At 36.3% G+C, this 21,387-nt stretch overlaps 1 protein-coding gene across 7 annotated transcripts in view; it reads right to left on the bottom strand.

The window, feature by feature from the left end:
- Positions 1-21,387, bottom strand: part of LOC107036199 (IQ motif and SEC7 domain-containing protein 1) — a 63,944-nt gene that overhangs the window by 22,312 nt on the left and 20,245 nt on the right. The window contains exon 1 of one of the 7 annotated variants that reach the window (XM_015254048.1): positions 18,646-18,826. The exons of 4 other annotated variants lie outside the window; for them this stretch is intronic. In XM_015254048.1, coding sequence (XP_015109534.1) covers positions 18,646-18,677 — 32 coding nt within the window. In that variant the 5' untranslated portion in view covers positions 18,678-18,826. Of the gene's footprint in view, positions 1-83; positions 148-6,741; positions 7,071-18,645; positions 18,827-21,387 lie in introns of those variants that run through there. 2 more of the 7 variants (XM_015254017.1, XM_015254009.1) reach the window with 2 other exon arrangements.

Here is a 21,387-nt window from a genome sequence, read left to right as displayed (position 1 = left end):
AAACACAAGCAACGGTGAGAAACCATTATAGGAAATGTGTCGAAATGCTACTGAAAAATGGAATGGTCGAGTGAAAAGGGTACCTTGCTGGTCACCACACACGTCGATGGACGAATATAAACTATTCGCGACGATGCTGCCGTTAGGTTTGATACGGTAATGGAACTGTCAAACTCTTGCTGCGGTGTGGGAGGTGGGGCAAGTGTCTCCCACTACTACAAGTTTAAATCGTAATACCTCTCGCCTACATCGCTAACAATGTGTTAGTGATGGCGGCGATGGCTCGTTTTCATGGAAATTAAGTCTTCCAGGTACATGGAAAACGAGTCAATTTTATCGTGAATCCGACAGAGTGATCCTGATGTATGAATAATTTAAACCTCCATGAGTGGAAGAAGTGCTGCACTGAGGAAGAAAGATTCGATTTTTTTAAACAAGTCTTGTTTGAGAAGAGAGAATCGGAAGTTAAGAATTATAAAAACGGAATTGAGTGCTGATTATCTAAAGATTGTCTTGAAATGAATTTTTTTTTCGCAGGTATGGATGTAGTTGTTTCAAAGAATTTTTCGTTACTTGTGCGTAAAGTAAATTTTACGCACGCGGAGCCCACATTGTGATGAAAAATAGAGTTCGATGTTTGTGGGAAAAGTGTTCTTTGACCCTTGAGGGGGTAGGGCGCACCTTCAGCGAATGCTATACACGTCCCACGGGTCAAAATACTGTAAGAAATTGTTTGAAATTTCATGGAAAATATGATAGTAATTCTCATGAGAGTGACATGAAATCGAATTTAGGGGAAAATGGTTATGAAATTTCAAGTTTTAGGTAGAATTCAAAGAAGTTCATGAGTTTTCAGTGGGAGTGAGACGCAAATTTCATAACTTGATTGAATTTTTAATGGAACATGAATATTCAGAAACTTTCCTCATTTTTCCAAATTTTCACGGAATAATTTCGCTGAAAAATCAAGTATTTTACTGATTTTCAGATCATTTGAACTGAAAACTAATGGTATATTTGATTTTTCAATGGTGATGTTACCTGAAATTTCAGTGGAAATTAAACACGATAAAAATTTTCGGAATTTGACAAGGAAAATTCAGATGAAAATTGTTAACAGCGTAGTACATTATATCATCAGGCAATAAAAGTATTATCTTTATAATCCTTTATTTTTTTAATCCTTCATCCGAGCTGAAGGCGAGGATTATAATCGGATGAGTCAGATAATACTTTTATCGCCGTGTGACATACAATATTTGATGTAACTGGCCCCGAAAACAGCGATCTAACTGAGACATTTTTACGGACTCGTATCGAAATATACTATTTACGTCATGAAATTTCAGTTTTCCGTGAAAATTCAATGAAATTCTACAGTTTTGAGACGAGAATTCCTCAATTAATTTGAATTTGTAATGAAACCACGGATATTCAGTGCCGAATTAGCATAAATTTTGAATTAATTGAACATTCAAGAATATATTAAATAAATTCAACTGAAATTTACAGTTCTCATTGATTTTTCCATGAAATTCTGAATTTTCAATTACGAAATTTCCCAAAATTTCAGTGGAACTAACTCTGCGACAATTTCTTTTTTGGTCATTTTTAGGTCACGATCTTTTCAGTCTAAACAAGACTTGTTTGAGAACTTGTTCATTTTTCTCTCAGTGTACTTTATTCGCTCTTTCTTGCGTGTGAATATTCAATGGAAAATATTTTTATAGATGTGGAGATTTTGAAAAACGAATTTTCATCGTTACTAGCAGTTTTCAGTGACGAGAAGTAGTCCGAGAAATATAGGTCGAGAATTTTCATGCGTGTGCACTCGATCCGCCTTCAGATACCAGTATGAATACAATTTCTCATATGAAACTTTCGATAATTAATTTTGGAAATATGGACAAAATAAATTGAGAACTGGAACTTTACAATCTGTTCGTGCGCCCTTGCGTTAATGCGATGGAGATGTCGAGATTAGGCAGCAAAATATAAATTTCTATTTAAATCCACCTCTGAATTGGAGTAATCGCGTTGGAAACTGGTTTTGCATAATTCTTTGCTAAAATTCTGGTAAAAAATGCAACAAGTGCATTGAATAAACACGAACATATTGAAGTAGAGAAAAGTGGATTGCAACGGACTGTCTTTGATCGTTAATATCTCCTGATCAAATGATACGATTTGAATAAATCTCATTTCATTTTGAAGTCTCCAAAAAACCCTCGACAATGAAAAAGAATCGGAAAATTTCACATTGGCGTTCTTGAAATACTGACGACTGAAGACAGTCCGTTTTACCTGTTGTAATTTCTACTAGTTATTGCATTATCTATCCAAGTTCTGTTAAAAAATTCCACAAGACCGATACGCGGCGCGATAACTATCACTGATAAAAGGGTTTATTTATTATCAATAAACCAATATTTTTGACGAACAGTTAACGAATAAACTAGTCGACAAAGGTCAACATTTGCTAATTTCTGTAAAAAATTCAGTTTGTATTCAAACATGCAATTGCTAAACAGTTACCAAGCCTTGCTGATAATAAATAAATCCTTCACTGTCAGGAAAAAATTAAAATTTCATGGACAGGCTAGTAGTAATTTTCACAGAAGTGACATTGAATTCCATTTAGGGAAAAAATGATGGTGAAATTGCACGATATAGAATTCTAGGAAATTCATACACTTTTAATAGAAATAAAATTTAATTTTAATAATTTAATATTTTAATTATGATAATTTTTATAGGATTGAAATTGAATTCTATTCAGGAGGAGAATGATGGTGACATTTCCCGATTTATGTGGAATTCAAGGGAATTCATGCGTTTTTAGCCGAAGTAAAACAGAAATTTCACAATTTACTGAGTTGTCTGAACTTCTACGCAATAATAATTGAGTGATAATTCACAGCTTGCATTCGCTTTCCGATTAAATTATTCAAAACTCATTGAAATCACGCGCGAAAAAATGTCGGAATAATGTTGAATAGAAATTTATAATTTACAATATCCGCCAGCATAAATGACTTCACGAAAACACGAACCAATATCTCTCCTGAATTATCTGTTTTGAATCCCTGCAGCAAAATGCAATGTCTGAGTGACCTCATATTGATATGAGCCGCGCGAAGGCACGTCATATCAATCCAGCTAATTACCCATCCTCAAAAAGTATAAAGATTAAAACTCAGTGAAACGGTACACACAGTATAGAACCACCGGAGATGCGGGATTATTAGGGGTGTAATAATCAACGTTGAGGATACGAACGGATGTATGTAACGGAGTATTTAGAAATCTGTATTACGTGCTCGGATGCCCACCTACTGCATGGGATGCACATACGCGCCATGCTATGATTTACGGGGGGGGGGGAGAACGGTATGTGGTGAATATGCGTGTGCGGAACAATTCGTGGATGCCAAAAGTGCTGACGTTAATAGGATAGAGGACATCAATTGAATATTCACAGCATAAAGTAATTGAGAAAATGAGCAATAAAAGTAGCAGAATGCCTGTACTGTCAGAAAAAAAATGAAATTTCATGGACAGTTGGCTAATAATCTTCAGGACAGTGACACTGAATGCGATTTAGGCGTAAAAAATCATGAAATTTCAGGTTTCACTGACACTTCAGTAAAATTCCAGAATTTTAATCAGCATAAAGACGAGAATTCCTTAATTTAACTGAATTTATAATTTAATGTGAATATTCAGTGCCAAATTACATTGGATTTTCAGTGAAATCTGAAATTTCATGATTTTTCCCCCCTAAATGGCATTTAGTGTTATTGTTCTGAAAATTCAAGAATATATTTACCAGAATTATCTAGTTTTCTATTCATTTTCAGGGAAAAATGGAAATGAAGTTTACTGTTCTCTTTAATTTTTCCACGAAGTTCTGAATTTTCAACGACGAAATTCCTTGGAATTTCAGTGGTAATTAAAGTGTACCGGAAATTTCAAACAAAATTTTTTAACAGTTTAAAGTAATTGAGAATATGAGCAATGAAATGAGCAGAATGTTGAAACCGCAAATTAAATCTCTAGATGAGATGGACTTGTCCCCTTTGTTTACATACATATACTCAACGGGGATTTTCTTAATGCCTTGGAAGTACTTATTTTTGTATTTTTTCCTTTCAAATAAAAAAAAAACGACTGGACGTGCCCGGTGAGTCATCAGTGTCTTGCGCGTCACCGGAAAAAAATTATGCGGCTCGAGGAGCGTTTATGCTTGACGATTATGGTCAGGGAAGTTGTCTCTAAATGTGACAGTGTAGGATCGAGAGGTGAATAACAACCATGCACTACAATATTGATTATGATTGCCTAGATAGATAGAAAATTAATGAAAGATTATGAAAAAAATTGAGATGAAATAGTGAACTCAATTAATCTGTATGTTTGAGACTTAAAAAAAATAAAAACTAATAAATTCTGCTGAAACATTATCACACCGTCGGTGGAAATGGAAATTTCAAGCAGTAGGAAGACGAGAATTTTCTAACTTACTTGAATTTCTAATCAAAACATGAATATTCACCACTGGTATTACCCAGAATCTTTTTGATTCATATTAATTTTCACAGAATAATTGAAGAGAGGAAAAATCAACTAGAAATTAAGCGAAATATAGAGATAAAAAATATTGAACTAAATTCATCTGTATTTTTCGGCCTTTTTTTTAAAGCAAAAACTGTCATTTTTAGTATTCAAAATGAAAATGTTATCCTTTCCCCCACATTTCTTCTCGATTTCAAAACAAAACTCCAAAAATACAATTTCCATGCAAAGAATAGTTTCGTCATTGTTTTCCGATAAAATAAAAGAGCTCAACATGAAAAAAACACACCCATCCCACCAATATTTTAACAGTAGGTTCAATCGTCCCCATTAACACACTTATAATCAATATCGTAAATATGCCGCAACCATGACATGAATAAAGCTGAATACGAATACAAGCGTGAGGGACTGCGCTAGAGGGTATTATGACGATGAGTCATCTTATCTGAACTGCTCGCAATTGAGAGATATTACATAAGTCGCCTTTTGGATAAGAGTTGCTTCCTGGTGATTGATCATTCTATTTTCATCGATATTATACAACCCCGATAATTCGAAGCTCTTCATCAGCTCTCGATTATTTCTGAACTCTCGTAATGATAATTCGATGAAAACCCTCTTCCATTAATTTCCCTGTTCACATCCATGTTCATAAATATTCAGTTGGTATCACGGGAAATTTGGAGAAATAATCAAGTCAATTGTGATCACGATGTGCAGGTGAAAATTGCCAGAAGAGAATGCATCGGACCTAGTAACTGGTAAAGCAATTCTCGAGTAGCAAGGCCATCCAGAGGTGCTTACGCTCCAATGAAGATGCCGATAAATTAGCCCGTGGCAAAAGTAAAAGTCCGTGGATCGAGGAGAAAGTCCCCGGACAGTTTGATCTCACTTGCTCACTTTGAATCCTAGTCGTTGCTGGTCTATTTAGCCCCAAGATATGCGCCTGCAGTCTCCAACAAGTGGGTTAGATGCAGCTGCATTGGGGGGAATGAAATTGCAAAGAACAGAGAGGGGAAAGAACTGAGCAATAGCTTTATTAAATTCACGTGATCAATCTTCCACTCTTGGTTTCATATTGCTAATAATAATTATTAATAACTCCCGAGAAACAGGGGCATTTCGATAATTACAGCACGCTTCGTAGTTTTGTTTTGGTTTCTAATGCAAGAAATGAAGCTACTTTTTTATGCTTCACTACACGACGCGAGGACTGCAACAAACAGAGTGTAGAAATGATGCTTATGCGGGCATTCAGATACTCAGCGAAAGTATTCGAGGGAAAGTCTTGATAATGGAATTGTGAATTTTCGACGATCGTTGGTTGTCAATGGATGGAAAATTATGTGAAGAAAAGAGGATTAAATTGCGGCTGCAGATTCAAACTCAAACTCGATTTTTATTCACGTGAAATTCATAGTTTTTTTAAATTAAAAAAAAACGGTTCTTCGATCCAAATGAAGACTCATCAATCACGCATTCATTAAAATTCTTTATTTGGATCAAATAAATCGTTAATTTTTTTCGAGAGTTTCGCATAAATTCGCTGAAATAATTTAGAAATTCTCGATTGACTTCATTAAAATAATTTATAAACCATTCATAATTTCAACTGAATTAACATGAAAGCCTACTTTCTTCTTATTTCGATTCAATGGGTATTTTTCCATCCCATTGAATTTTATGATTTGTGAAAATGGATAGTCGAGCACTAAAAGAAATTTCGCATTGAATTTTTTTTCCACCCAAGTTACGCCCAACATGGCAAGTTCCTATCTCAATAAACTCGCCAGATTTCCACACAATTTACCGCTCTATTTTACCCCAGTGATAACGGAATCATTAATATGCATCGCGAGATTGATTCCATTAGTCAAGAGCCATCATCGTTCCGGCCAATCAACGCTATTAATGCCAGCTAACAGTTAACCAGTGCGCGTGGGTTTACAAGTTGAGAGGTAAGTGAAAACAGCTGACCCTGATGTCTTGCAAGAGAGCCTTCACGCATTGTCGGACTCGCGAAGAAGTGCTTATTTTTTTTATCTAGGTTTTATCCGCCGCATGATATTGTGCGATAGCTTTCTGCATAATCGCAAAAAAAACCAGATAAAAAGTATGGACGTGAAAAAAATGATAAAGTATGGACGTTTTTTTCTCGAGTACCAAAGCAAAAGATATGATGACGTGATGACAATTGTTGGATCATCCAAATCCGGTAGATAAGCCCCATTTTTCTTCACGTTTGCAATCACAATTTTACACAATTCGCGAAGACCGCGGCATGAGCATCACACTTTGATCACATATGACAACTCACGGATGTTTCCAGTAATCACCAGTAAAACCACAACACACTGGACGACTCGGGAGAACCGTAATCGTTCTATTTTTTATCCCTCTCCTCCTCCTTTATACACTTGTATTTAAAAAAGTCAGGTGTATTCATGGAATGATTCATGACGTACAAGCATGGCAGACTTGTGCGGTTTCGTTTCGCGGTTTAAGGCTGACTGGCCGCGACGATATTCCTTGGAACGGCGCAATGTTGCTTGTTCCAATACAACTCGGCGATACCCCCCTACCTCAGCGGTAGAGCTCGCGTCGCGGGGAGCCGTGACGAGTACAACCCAGTACATATACAAGTACATATACAAGTTGGTGGACTATATGGTTATAGTCCACCAACTACATTCACCATCCCAATACCCAACGATCTCTCCAACGCACACTTCAGCCAGTCACACTATTACGGTAGATGTCGCATGACGAGAGTCACTGGCTGTTACATGTGTAACTGATGTAAATAAAAACAACTCGGTAGTCAGTGAATTTGAGTGTTTTATAAATATGTTGAGGACTGGACGAAAAAGTTATGCTTCCGGACGCGTTGAGTGGTTATTTTGCAGGGTAGAAGTATTGAATTTTAATTGAAGAGGAAAAACCATGAAATTGAAAAGGAACATTTTATGAAATTGCAATTTTTTTAGCAAAATATGAACACATCAAGACAATATTCAGTAGCAAATTATGTTGAGTTATTAATGAATTCGAAATTTGATAGTATTTTCATCTGATTTTTCCAGAATTTTACTGGACTTCTTCAACTTTTATTGAAGAATTGAAGTGAAATGTAGTTTCCATTGATTGTTTCATCAAATTGGGAATTTAGGAGGAATTTTAGGAATACGAGAATTACACAACTGGCCTTGAATTTTCAATTGAAACATGAGTATTCAGTACCGAATTACGCTGAGTTTTCGATGAATAGAAAATACCAGAGCATTTTTATCTGAATTTTTCAGAATTCTATGGATTTTCATCGCATAATTGAACTGACATTCACAGTTCCACTGATTTTTCCATGAAATTACGAATTCGCAATGGCAGAATTCTCGAGAAGTTTGCTGGAAATTTCAGCCAAATGTTTTCAACAGTAAAAGATATTCCCAACTGCTCCTTGCAGAGGCGGAAAAGCCCATAAAATTATAAATTTCAAGGAACATCTAATGAAATTCTACTTTTTTGAGCCACAGGAATACGAGAATTTCCCAATTTACCTAAATTTTCAATTGTCCCGTCCTAAATTACGCCCAATTTTTCACTAATTGAAAATTTAATAACATTTATATCTAAATTTTCCAGAATTCTATTAATTTTCATCGAGTAATTGAGCTGCAATTTATAGTTTCCATTGATTTTTGCATCAAAATATGAATTTCCAACAACAAAATATCTTGAAATGGGAGTAAAACTGGCACTTGCTAACAATTTCCACAAAATTCATCCAAAATTTTTTAACACTGAAGAATATTCCCAACTAGTCCTTGTAGAAGTAAAAAAAAATCTTGTCAATTGGAGTGGCCTGTTATGTGGTAACCCCCGGCATGCTATATTCTCCCGCGAAGCTAATATTGTCGATGCCTTTCAACGCGATTGGAGTATTCGATGTGGATGGCAAAAAACCAAGAACAAAAAAATCAACAGTGAGGAAAAAAAATGTGCTGACAAGAGGAAGCAGATCAGCAAATTTCTCACGCTGGCGTTAAAAATAATGTACCGTCATTCACCGCACAATGCATTTTGTATTTGAAAAACGATAGAAGCATGAGATGTGAAAGTGTTCAATTGAAATATTGATTAACACCCCACAATCATCTGTAATTTCGTTTAGTTCCGTTCCACAAAATGCAACGGCAACATTTCTATTCCCAACATCTGGCCTCGTCTATGACTTCACTCCATAAACGTCGGATTATACGGGTTCCATCAATGGGTCCGAGAGATTATTGAGTGGGCATCAGAGTTAAATGACATAGCATCTGCAATAAGGCATTGAGTTTCATTTATGGTTGTCCACACCCTCAGCTATCTACTCCCGTATAAGGGGTACATCGAGCCGGTGTTCTTGAATAATTCTCAATTTTATTGTTTTGGTACTGGTTGACGCAATATACTCGGGCCAGACTCCCGTGCCAGGCGGAGACATGCACTTTAGTATCACTGAAATGTCACGATAACATTGCAGCCAGGCGGAGCGAAAAGTTGAGCGCAAAATTATTCACAACATCACGATCAATTTTTATCTTCGAAATGCAGTGTTGAAATTTGTCGTCTGAATTTTCCCTGTCAAATCGCGGGAATTTTTATCAGTTTTATTTCCACTAAAATTTCAGGTAATCTTGTTATTGAAAAATCAAATATTCCATTGATTTTATGTTCGAATGAAAAAAATTTTCAGTTCAATTATTCTGTGAAAATTCGTGAAAATCAGGACAATTCCGGGAAAATTGAAAATTCGTGTCATTTTGTTTCTGAATATTCACGTTCCATTGAAAATTCAGTCAAGTTGTGAAATTTCCACTGAAAACTCACGAATTTTCTTTAATTTTACCTAAAACTCGAAATTTCCTAACCATTTTTCCCCTAAATCGGATTCAATGTCACTCTCATCACAATTCTACCATATTTTCCATGAAATTTCGAAAAATTTCTAATGGTGTAAAAATACGGAACGAAATGTTATTGTTTTGTCATGAAAAAAATTACTCCCGTGCACTGTTAGACAATATTGCTCTTGAACTTTTAAATACGTTCCAGCACGTCGCTTTTCTTTATCTGCCATTGACTGGCTGACCGGAACAATAAAAAATAATTGACTTTGTCAATTGAAGTGTCTACAAAATTATAATAGTTCAGGACAACATAATTCCCGGAATTCCTGAAGAAAACAAATTATTTCAAAACAGATGAATTATTTTTTCCCATGTTGAATGGAATAGAAATGTTCAACATTTTACTTCACCTGCCCCTTCTTGAGTTTTCCAATAATTTTTTCTCACTGTTTTCCGTGCAGTCAACTCATCCATTCGCCTTGGTTACCCCCTCCCCCCCAAAAAAAGCGAATATGTAAACAAGTATCAAGTTAATCTCCCTGTAAAACAGAAAGCAACCGGCAGTGCGGACTTTCTTCTCCCGGGGGTCTTGACCCCTGATTAGGAGATGCGCAGAATAACACGAATTGCAGACGCTTCCGCAGTAATGTAATCTAAATACTCCTCAATCCATAAATTTGTATCTTGCAAAATGAGATATTCCCTCACGATAATAAAAAAAGAAACCAGAGGATAACAGAATTGTCGCCAACAATGAATAAAAACGTGATGAAATGCATACTTTCTTCGCAAACAATGGCTCTGACCCAGAGGTGTGACACGTTTTAAGATAAACAAACAGGTAAAAAATACAACTTGAGCAAATCGCTGCTGAAAGAACGGGGGAGGGAGCAAATGCACGGTGAAAAATAACGGTATAAGGATAGACCGCAAACTGTACTTGTGTGAATATATACAAAGGAGCTTGGAAAAGTCCATATCACGGTGAATATAACCCGTTTTCTTCGCTATATCGAAATACCCGAGAAATCCTCCCCTCCCACGTCTCTATATCCGTTTTTCCGTCGTTACCGAAGAACGACTGGGCTTTTTTTGCTCGTCACCCCTTCCCCCGCAGTGCACACGGTATCTGACGACTCAACAGAGAATCCTTATATGTCGGTAACAGACGGAGGCGTAATCGAACAGTTGCAACACGAGGATTTTTCTCAACACCACGCAGCCCCAACTAAACTACTTTTTTCACTATCTTTCATCGAAGTCAATGACAATGATTAGTGTTCTAGTATTTTTAGTACACGTGGAAATTAATTCATTTTTCTATTCTTTTTAACAATATTTTCGGTGGTAGTTGATGAACTCATGTCTTGATTTCAGTAAAAATGTTGTAATTATGGTAAATGAATTATTCATTTATTCTGAATAAATTCTCTATTAAGAAATAAAGAATTATTGAACCCATTCATTTGTTCAAATAGTGCTTATTCAATTCGAATAAATAGTTTCTTGGGCATCATTGAGATGAGAATGTAATTTTATTAACAAATTATTGTGGAATTCACAGTCTTTTTTGTAACATAAAAGCCCTGAACAACATTTTTGTCACTTATTTTTGTCTAGCCCACGCAGAACCGACCAAACAGCTTTTTTCACTATCTTTCATCAAAGTCGATCACGATGATTAGTGCTCTATTATTTTTAGGTCACTCACAGAAATTAATTTGACCTGTTTCTATTCATTTTAACAATATTTTCGTTGGTAATTGATCAACTCATATCTTTATTCCAATCAAAATGTCGTAATTATATTAATTGTGATTATGTATGAAAAAAAATCATTAATCCCAGATAAATTCTCTATTAAAAAATAAAGGATTATTTAATGTCAATAATTTCTCGCGGTGCACTAAGATGAAAATTTAGTTTTCTTAACAATAACTCGTAACAATATGGCCACAACATTCAAGTGTTCGTGGAGTTCGCTATATTTTCGTTACACAAAAGCCCTAAACACTATTTTTTGTCACACGAACCGTTCCTTTTTCTCCCAGTGAATGAGAAAAATAAAAAAAAAAAGAAAATCCCTCCTGATCCTGATACGATTCTCACGAGGGATTGGATGATTCCAGAAGATTCCTCTATTTACCACACGCATTAATTATATTAATTGTATTAATTATATTAATTATATTAATTGTGATTATGTATGAAAAAAAATCAATAATTTCCCTCGGTGAACTGAGATGAAAATGTACTTTTCTTAATAATAACTCGTAACAATATGGCCCCAACAATCAAGTGTTCATGGTGTTCCCTATATTTTCTTTACACAAAAGCCCTAAACAATATTTTTTGTCACACGAACCCTCCCTTTTTCTCCCAGTGAATGACGAAAATAGAAAAAAAGAAAATCCCTCCTGATCCTGATACGATTGTCACGAGGGACTGCATGATTCCAGAAGATTCCTCTATTTACAATACGCATTAACGCCTTCGGGCGTTGATTTCAACAGTTCGTGGCTTATTAAACACTTCCTACAGACGATCGCAAAATGCTAGATGTGAGCGTGGGTGAGTAGACAACCGGCTGAACAACAAAGTCAGTGAGTTCCCACGAATAGACTATATTCCTTCCGTCGTTTGAGATTTTTATTTTCCACGAAGGTGAAGGGTTCCTCGTTCCTCTCTCACTTGACGTAATCACTCTATCTCGTCTTGTCACTTATCGAAAACTGAATGGTATACAAAGTGAAAATAAAGCTGATACAATCCAACTGTGTCAACGAACTTTCACAATTTTCGTTGAATCAACTTCCGGTTCAACAGCCCGTGGAGCATTGGGTGTAGGTAATGCGTCTGATGAAATGAAACTACGTTTTTATTCTGTTAGTGGTGCTGGTGCACATCTATTCAGAGAAAAACTAACGCCGGTGCATGAGTAATGAGCAAATTCCGTTTACTCCCGGAGATGGGAAAGTTGTGTATATGCGGGAATAACAATAAAAGCTCGCAGCAGCGAACACCGCTGAGTATTACGTCCGCGGTAATTTAGTTTTGCATGGAGTTGACTCGAGTTAGCACGGTAATTGATGCACGGATACTTAATCCACCGGAAAATGTACTCGTGGTGTTATCGGAATTGGGAAAGAGCAACTTTTCCATTTCAATGGATTTTGCAACGAATTCGCCAGTACGCGGTTAGGAGTTTTAGTCTGAATTTTTAACTCTGTTCGGTTGAATTTTAAATAATAGTTGGAGTTGAGCTTTTAATGTTATGAATTTAAATTCAATTTATGATTAAATCGTTTATGGAATTTATTATGAATCTTGGAAATTCAATCAAATTGAATTTTTAATGCTTTTTCGAATCATAAAATATTCAGTTTTCAATTATGAAATTCCTCGAAATTTCAGTGAATTTCATGAGTGAAGATTCACATACTCCATTGATTTGCGCATCAAAGTATGAGAAAATCAATAAAAATTGTGAATGTCAGTTCAATTGTTCACCGAAAATATAAAAAATTCAGGAGAACATCTCGATGAATTCAAAATGATTTGAAAATTGAGAAAAGTTGTGAAATTCCTGTTCCATTTCAACTTAAAATTTATTAATTCACCCGAATTGAATCTTAAAATTATCATTACCTAATTTTATTACCCTAAAATGAACGAAATGTCACTTCTCTAAAAATCACCACCAGATTATTCATGAAATTTCAATTTTTCTCTTCTAACAGTGCATTCGAGTTTCCCTCAATGACTTTTTTAATTCATTTTCAGTGTCAAAATCCGGTTGAAGCACTCGGGCCAGATAGAGTGAACATGGACAAGTAGAAACGACCTTGTCTATGATTGTGCAACGTTGCACAGAGTGACCTAGTCTGCAAGACGTACCATTCACCGACTGGATCCAATAGAACTGAGCACGAGGCTCGCAATATCTTAAGAAAACGTCGCCTCTAATGGTAGTAATAATCGGGGCAGTTGAAAACCAGTCAAACAATAACACCATAAGAACGGATTTTCTAATCCCGAGAAAATTTTATAATTATTAATAGAACCGGTGATTATACGTGAATGAATAGGCAAATCTTATGATTATGCAATAATAAAATCGATACACTACATTGAGTGGTGGACAATGGGGCCTTTTATACACCTCTCAAATCCAGCTAGTTTCCCAATTCCCACGTAATTATTATAGCGTAACATGCCCAATTATTGTCTATCAGGCATCAACAAATTGCATAATTGTTCGAGGATGTTAAATAATGGAAACAATGGGGATTTTTTAGAACTTCAAGAGTTCCCTGAATTCAATTATTTTTGTAATATTCATAGAGAATGAATACGATGTTATGCGAGGAAAAATGAGGTACTGAGAGAAAACAACATTTTTCCGTAATTCTTTTCACATTTGCTCGTCCAGAAATCGGCAGTTTTCGCGGTAGAAGGACAAATTTCTGCATTTAACCGCAAACAATTTTTACGATAGCTAATCCCATAATTTTCCTACCGACGAGGTGCGTGAAACGAATAAAAAAGACGTTTGGACTTGCAATTGTTCAGTGCAGAGAGTAGAATTTTCACTAACACCTGAAAATTTGTGCGGAAAACTCTTAGTCTTTGTGAAAGAGACGTCATGTCCCGCGATTACGTTTTAAAAAAACAAACTTTCATATTATTTTCACGTAATAGTGCTTTTTTTAGAATTTTCTCCGTGTGAATGTAACAATTGTTACCTTTGTTGTCGTTCGTTTCAAATTATCAAATAAAATAGGGATGAAGCTGGATTTATGACTCACCTGAAACAGAAAGAATAATAAATTTGTTTATTTAATGCAGCATTTAATAATTTTATATCAAAAGACGATGTCTTTCAATTGGAAATCCCCTCGAGTCAATTTATGGAGATGGTAATTACGAGAACCTTCGATTAATAGATTCAATTCCCAATAGCTTCCTTATTCCCAAGTATACCTGTAAGCATTCCCAGTGCAGAACAGTCTCATGATACACATATTAACATAAATATTCCACTAAGATCACGAGCTACCCCATTGGAGGAGCCAACACTTCACTCAAAAATGTCTGATAAGAAAAAACTCGTCTATAATTAGACACAATTTTGACGGATTGTTCACTATTGCTACCGCACGGGGCTATTGGTCGCGTATTTACCGACAAACGCGTCTTGGTGAATACAAATGAGAGGCACTTATCTTATCAGTCGACGTCAGAGGAGATAAGAGAGGAGAGGAGTTGCGGTGGGGGTGTAATAAATATGTATTCATAAAGTGATGCTTTCAATACAGGTACATTTACATTTATACGAGATTTGTGAAGAGAAGTGGTTTATACGTATAGTACCTTTTATGGAGCGACTACTTCACTAGCATTTCATTGAATTTTGTCATAAAATCGCCGTAAAAAATCATAATATCATGAAAAAAATCAATGGATACCATAAGTTTCAGTTAAATTATTCAGTAGAAATTGAAGAAAACTAGGAAAATTCAGGTGGATATATTTTTGAATTACTTACTTTGATATAATTTGAAGTAACTATGATGTAATTAAATGAAAAAACAGAAAAACAAAACGAAAATTTAATTTGTTCATTAATTTCATTATTATACTTTTGCTTATTTAATTTAATCCTGTAATTGACCATGTGCTGTTGGGTCCGTTGGAGATAAAAATGAAATTAAATGAATGTTCAATTAATTGAATTGAATTCCAGTGGATTTTCATGATATTTTTCCCCTAAATTGAATACAATGTTACTTTTTTAAGAATAACTACTGGCCATGAAATTCCAATTGTTTTCTAACAGTATTCCACTTGCCTTTTGCATCTTTGTGAACTCGGATTCCTAAATAAAAAACTCCCGAAAGATATTGCCCCCTCGCAATTCCATAATCTCCAGATTACCATGCAGATAGATCTCAGAAGTATAAAATTGCAACGAGCTTCCACGGAATAATCAATACCACATTGCATCTAAACCGATTGCCCCTGCACGTGGGTTCGATATCCGATAGGAAGGATTTTATTGACGCCCTCTTTGAAACTCGAGCAACGCCCACTGTTCCTCCGGCTCTCGTTACCGCCGATAATTCCGCTATCTCTGAATGCCTGTTCTCTCATTTTTCAAAAATGCGTTGCACCCACAAGAGAACGCAAATTGAGAATAAACTACGATTATTTGTCGCGTCCAGCGGCGAACGGCATAGAATTCTCGCCGGTGTATCGTGTGTTCGTGTGAAGTCGCACGTTAAGATCGCAAATCCCCCCCGGTCCCGCTGGCCGATCAATATAAACCATAGCAGGCTTCACTTGCGATTATAGGGGATGTCCCGCACAACTCATCCAAGCCCATGTGTCCTTGTCTGTCCTCCCCCCATTTGCCTGGCATTAGAGAGTCACCCCCTCGGAATGGATTTGAAAGTGAAAGTATACAGTACAATCCCTCGTGGCTGTTTCCTGTGTATGTGAACACCGCAATACTGGGGCATGCAATAATCTCACATGATACTGGCGTTATTGCTGCGATGCAAACATGCATGGGCCACTGTAATTTCGGAGATTGCTCGCAATTCGCTTGTATTTCATCCACGCGAGAGCTCTTGCATTTATAACACCACTCAATACTAATTCATCTGAGGCATTCTGCGATTGAATAAGTGGAAAATACGACAAACACTGTTGGTAATTTATTGAAATTTCATGGATAGCTTGGTAGGGGCTTTCAGGGAAGGGACTTTGAATCCAATTTAGGGGAAAAATCGGGGAATTTCACATTTTCATGGACATTCAGGGGAATTAGAAAATTTTTGAGCAGCAAGAAGACGAGAATTCCATAACTTGATTGGGCATTTGTATCATTCTAAAATTTAATGAGCATTTTAAATCCTAGGATCAAGTGATTTTGTCAAGTAATTTTGGCTGAAATTCACTGAAATTTAAAGACATTTTGTCGAAACTGTAAATTTCAGTTCAATGATTCCATAAAAATTCATAGAAATCAGAAAAATTCAGTTAAGTATATTCTTAAATATTCAATTGACTGAAAGTCTCATGTAACTTGATACTGTATATTTTATTTTATTTTTTAATTTTTATTTATTTATTTTTTTCACAGAAATTTCATTTTTTTTCTCCCTGAGTCGAATTCAACGTCCCTTTCCTGAAAACTACTAATTAACGGTCCATCTAGAATCTTAAATTTTAGATTGTTCATGAGAATAACATGGCTAATGAATTTCGGTGTCTAAATCCATAAAGTTTAGACATAAATTTTAAAAAATTAAGGATTGATTCCTAAAATCAAATACAAATCAATTGATTCAAGAATATATTTACTTGAAATCCACAGTCCATTGAATTTTTAACATCAACTTGTGAATTTTAATAACGAAATCACTTGAGATTTCAATGGAGCCGTCGCTTGATTAATAAAAATTTGCAAGAAGTATTTTTAACAATGAGCGTCACCCATTCAAGTGTGGAACAATCAAGGGGCAATAAACCAGCGATGCAATTAAACAATCACCGAAGTAAGAACCAATTACCCTGCGAAAGGAAATCATCAGTGCGTGAATGAAACCACGTGCCCAACAGACGTGTGACTTCTCACAATTTTTTTAATTTCTGCTGACAGACGTACCTCGTGAATCACTCGCTGAACCAATAATAATGATTTTAGACACGTCAAAACGCACACCATTTGACGCTAGAACGTAAAAATAAAAGCGTCGAGGGTGGAGGTACGAGGGGAGAATGCCTTTTACCGAAGTTGAGTGCAATAAAAAAGGGGAAGAGTCCGAGCTGCATGATTCAGGAGGGTTGGTCTGTGTTCTCTGTCGTTTCCCTTCACTCTCTCTTTCAGTAACGCCATCAACCTCCGTGTTCTTCAACGGCCCGATGGAAAAACGTGGTTGTTAAAAATCGATAAAACCTCGACCACACGGGGTTCGAGTGCCCGAGAAGTGGAGTTTTAACAATCTTTCACATTATTCTAGGTAAAATACGAGAACTCAGCCCCCTGAGGTGACATATTCAATCATTTTGAAAGGTAGAAAGATACCGAGAAAATTCTCGGTACACTTTTTGGTAATTTTTATCAAGACAGTTCGGGCATTTCGCAGGATCTCGGCATTAAAAATTAACAAATTGACGAAAATCCGGAAATATCAGGAAAAGTATTCTTGAATTTCGAATTAATTGAAAATTCAGTGCAATTTGGCACTGAATATTCAAGTTTTGAGTGAAAATTCAAGCAAATTGGGGCGTTCGCGTGTTCTTGTTGCTCAAAAAGTGAGAATTTCATTGAATTTTGAATGAATCTTGAAATTTCATCTTTTTTTTTTCTTAAATTGAATTCAGTTTCGCTCTCCGGCTCAATCAGTGGAAGTAGCTGTATTAAAAATCGATAAAACCCCGACCACACGGATTTCAAATACCCAAGAGGTGGAGTGGAGAAGTGGTTTAACAATCTCTTCCATTATCTATGTAAAATACGAGAACTCATCCCGTGAGGTGACATATTCAATCATCGTGAAAGGTAGAAGGATTCCGAGAAAATTGTGGGGACACTTTGTGGTAATTTTTATCAAGTGACAGTTTCACTAGAATTTCGCAGAATCTCGGCATTGAAAACTACAAAATGATGGAAATCTGTAAAATTCAGGCAGATATATCCTTGAATCTCAAATTAATTAACACACAGAATTTAAAATTACAAAAAATGAAAATTCTGTTTAATTCGGTACAAAATATTCATGTTTTGATGGAAAATTCAACTAAATTGAGGCGCCCTCGTCTTCTTGTTGCTCAAAAAGGATTCCATTGGATTTCGAATGAATCTTCAAATTTCATCGTTTATTTCTCCTAAATTGAATTCAATTTCGCCCGCCGATCGGTGGTAGCTGTACTAAAAATCGATAAACCCCCGACCACACGGATTTCAAATACCCAAGAAGTGGAGTTTTAACAATCTCCCCATTATCTAGGTAAAATACGAGGGCTCAACCCCCCGAGGTGACATATTCAATCATCTTGACCGATCGAAAGATTCCGAGGAAAAATATCACGTGATGTTTTTGTCGGATGCGGCACTCCCCATTCGGGGGTGGAACAGTATTCAAAATATTTTCCTTTCAATACTCACATTCGGGGGGAGTATTGGCACTGTCTTCGCATTGTTGTTTTTTTATCCAGACACAGAAACGGCTACGTAAGAGTTGTTTTTCGAAAACAGAGCGAGGTTCACCGGCGAAATGACATTGTCCACACAAACTGTTGAACAGACACACACACACACACACACATACACACACATGCACCCACGTAAACCCCGAAAAATCCACCGTCTAGTTGCGTGTCTCGACCACGATCGAATGGTGTAATGAAAGAAGAACCAAGTGTACACTGCAATACAGACTGCTCATGGGTGGGGGTGGAAAGGACGAAGAGGGGCGACAATGCATCCGACAACATCCCCCTTGCCCTGTTGGAGCTTTGCTACAATCAATAGTCGTCCTACCGTATACGAAGACTCCGTAATTGCACGCTCTTCGCTCTTCGCTCTCACATTTCCCCGAGGCTCGATGCATTGGGGAGTTTTTGAAAACTCCGATGGATAAATTCGTCAGTATTTATTGAATTATTTTCATTTGTCATTTCTAGTTTTAGTGAGTGAGATACAACAGGCAGATTGGCACGACGCCAACGTGGGAACCAGACAATAAAACTTCAATTTGAAGTGATCATCGTCTGAATTGAATACAAATTGTTGTCGAATTGTGGAAACATTGACATCTCTCACGCAGATAATTGTTCCAAGATGATCTTCTTATCATTAGAGGATGAAAATTCTATATTTTCGTCAATTCGATTGTTTAGTTTAATATTTTTGTAACGAAGACTGCGCGGAAATGAATAATCTGTTGGCCTTTCAAGATCTTTTGCAATGCAAATACCCTAGTGAAAATCACGCTTTCAAAAGAATTTAAATTTCTTGAATAATTTGTTATTTTTAGGAGAGAATGGGAATTGTAGGGGAAAAGCTTCGAAAATTCCAGTTTTCAGGCAGAATTCAAGGGAATTCACACTGTTTTGAGTGAAGATAAGACTGAAATTCCATAAATTTCTAAATTTTCCAATTACTTTAAAATTCAAAATCATATTCCCCCGAATTGTCTCCATTTTTCATAATTTCATTCAATCAAAATTCATAAAATTGTGTGAAAAAAATGAATATATGAGTTTTCGATGACATAATATTTTATCGAAATTCTGCTGAAAATATTGGAATTTTGCTAAACATATTAAATTGTTCATCCAAATCTCTACAAAAATACAAGTGCAAAATCCAACAAAATTTCTCTCCGTACTAAAAAACCCGTACACGTAGAAGGGAGATCGAGCGCCAGACCAAGGCCAGTCGTTCCAGGGGCACGGTAGTAAATTAAAGTCCTGAATTACCTGGCACACCTCCAACCTGGTCAATGGAGTGCTACATGCATAATGCCCAACAGTTAAGGTATACAACCCTGCCAGATTAATCTCTCGGTGAAGTCTATTACGGGATTCCTCTGATTGAGAATAATTACTCTACCCGGCACAATTGTTAATATCACAAATTCTCAGAATTCGAACTACACAATATCATGTATATATGCATGATAAATATCTGTGCAAATCCGCCCACCCTCTTGGCTCGCTACAATCTCAAAGCCTATACATGAGCATTACTCCATCGCGAATATTCTCGCGTGCCTTAACACGCCACCCAGATTGGAGACACCGACTCGCCGTCTCTATCTCTCTGTTATTCGCGATCTTTATTCCCTTTTAACTGTATGTATGTATTGCATGTAATGCTGATTTGATGGTTGCGCTGCCGTCACTGGACACTGGACGCTATAATTGTACGATTCGGCTTGTTTGTATTGTAACATAGTCACGCGGCACTAGATACATACCTCGCAACTTTCAAAAGGAGGCATAGCTGTGCTACTTGACATTTCTACCGCGAGATAACTCCACTGATCGACTGTCAATGAATTTCTGCCTTGTCAACCGTTACGCGTAGGAAAAAAAATGCAAGAAATGTTAACGTTCAATTTTACGTTTCGTCAAGTGAAAAATGACTCCTGCGCTGTAGCTGTGTGAACTTGGAGTCGAAGTTTGATAAATCGATTGTCTTTCTTATAGTATCGATTGTACTCAGTGAGTACCTGAATGTACTACATTCATTTTCATTTGTACCCCGCACCCCTAGACGTAAGAGGTGCGGGAAAAATCGTGCAGCGTCGGAAATGAAGGTACGGAAAAAATTTTCATGAGCAAGGATTCAGCATGGATGGTACTTGTATGTACTATATTTTTCCATTTCATTTATAAATCCCTTCAATACTGTACCCGCTTCTAAAATCTTAAATGTATGAAGGACGTCAAGAAAACATACAGATAACTTCTAAATCGTTAGTACTCGTTTGTACAAACGAAAATTATTAATTATTATTATTATTCTCATCAAATCACCTGATTCCATTTTTATCAACCGTAAAATCATCGAATGGATTCCATATGTAGTTCGTGAGTTTTGATGTGGATACAAACGTCTGAACTTCCGTACTTCCACTCCCATCGCAGTACAAACGGAACAATTTACTGTACATGATAATGAGACCACGTACAAACCATTCAGAGCTTCAAAAACAGTCGTAGATTATTCAGAAAAATGGTACAAACGTTTTTCTGAATTTTATTGGTGTTTAGTGACGAGTAGGTGTTGGTACAAATGTCCACAAGTACGGCATGATTTTTTGGTGATTTCGTTATCGCGATTATCTGGGAAACTATGAGAGATAGAGCCTTAAAACCAATTTTGGGTTCCCTATAGGAA

This window comes from Diachasma alloeum, unplaced genomic scaffold (genome assembly GCF_001412515.2).
Source record: "Diachasma alloeum isolate Michigan unplaced genomic scaffold, Dall2.0 Dall_scaffold_00176, whole genome shotgun sequence".
Taxonomy (NCBI): Eukaryota; Metazoa; Arthropoda; class Insecta; order Hymenoptera; family Braconidae; genus Diachasma; species Diachasma alloeum.
This window is presented reverse-complemented; position numbering and strand designations above follow the sequence as displayed.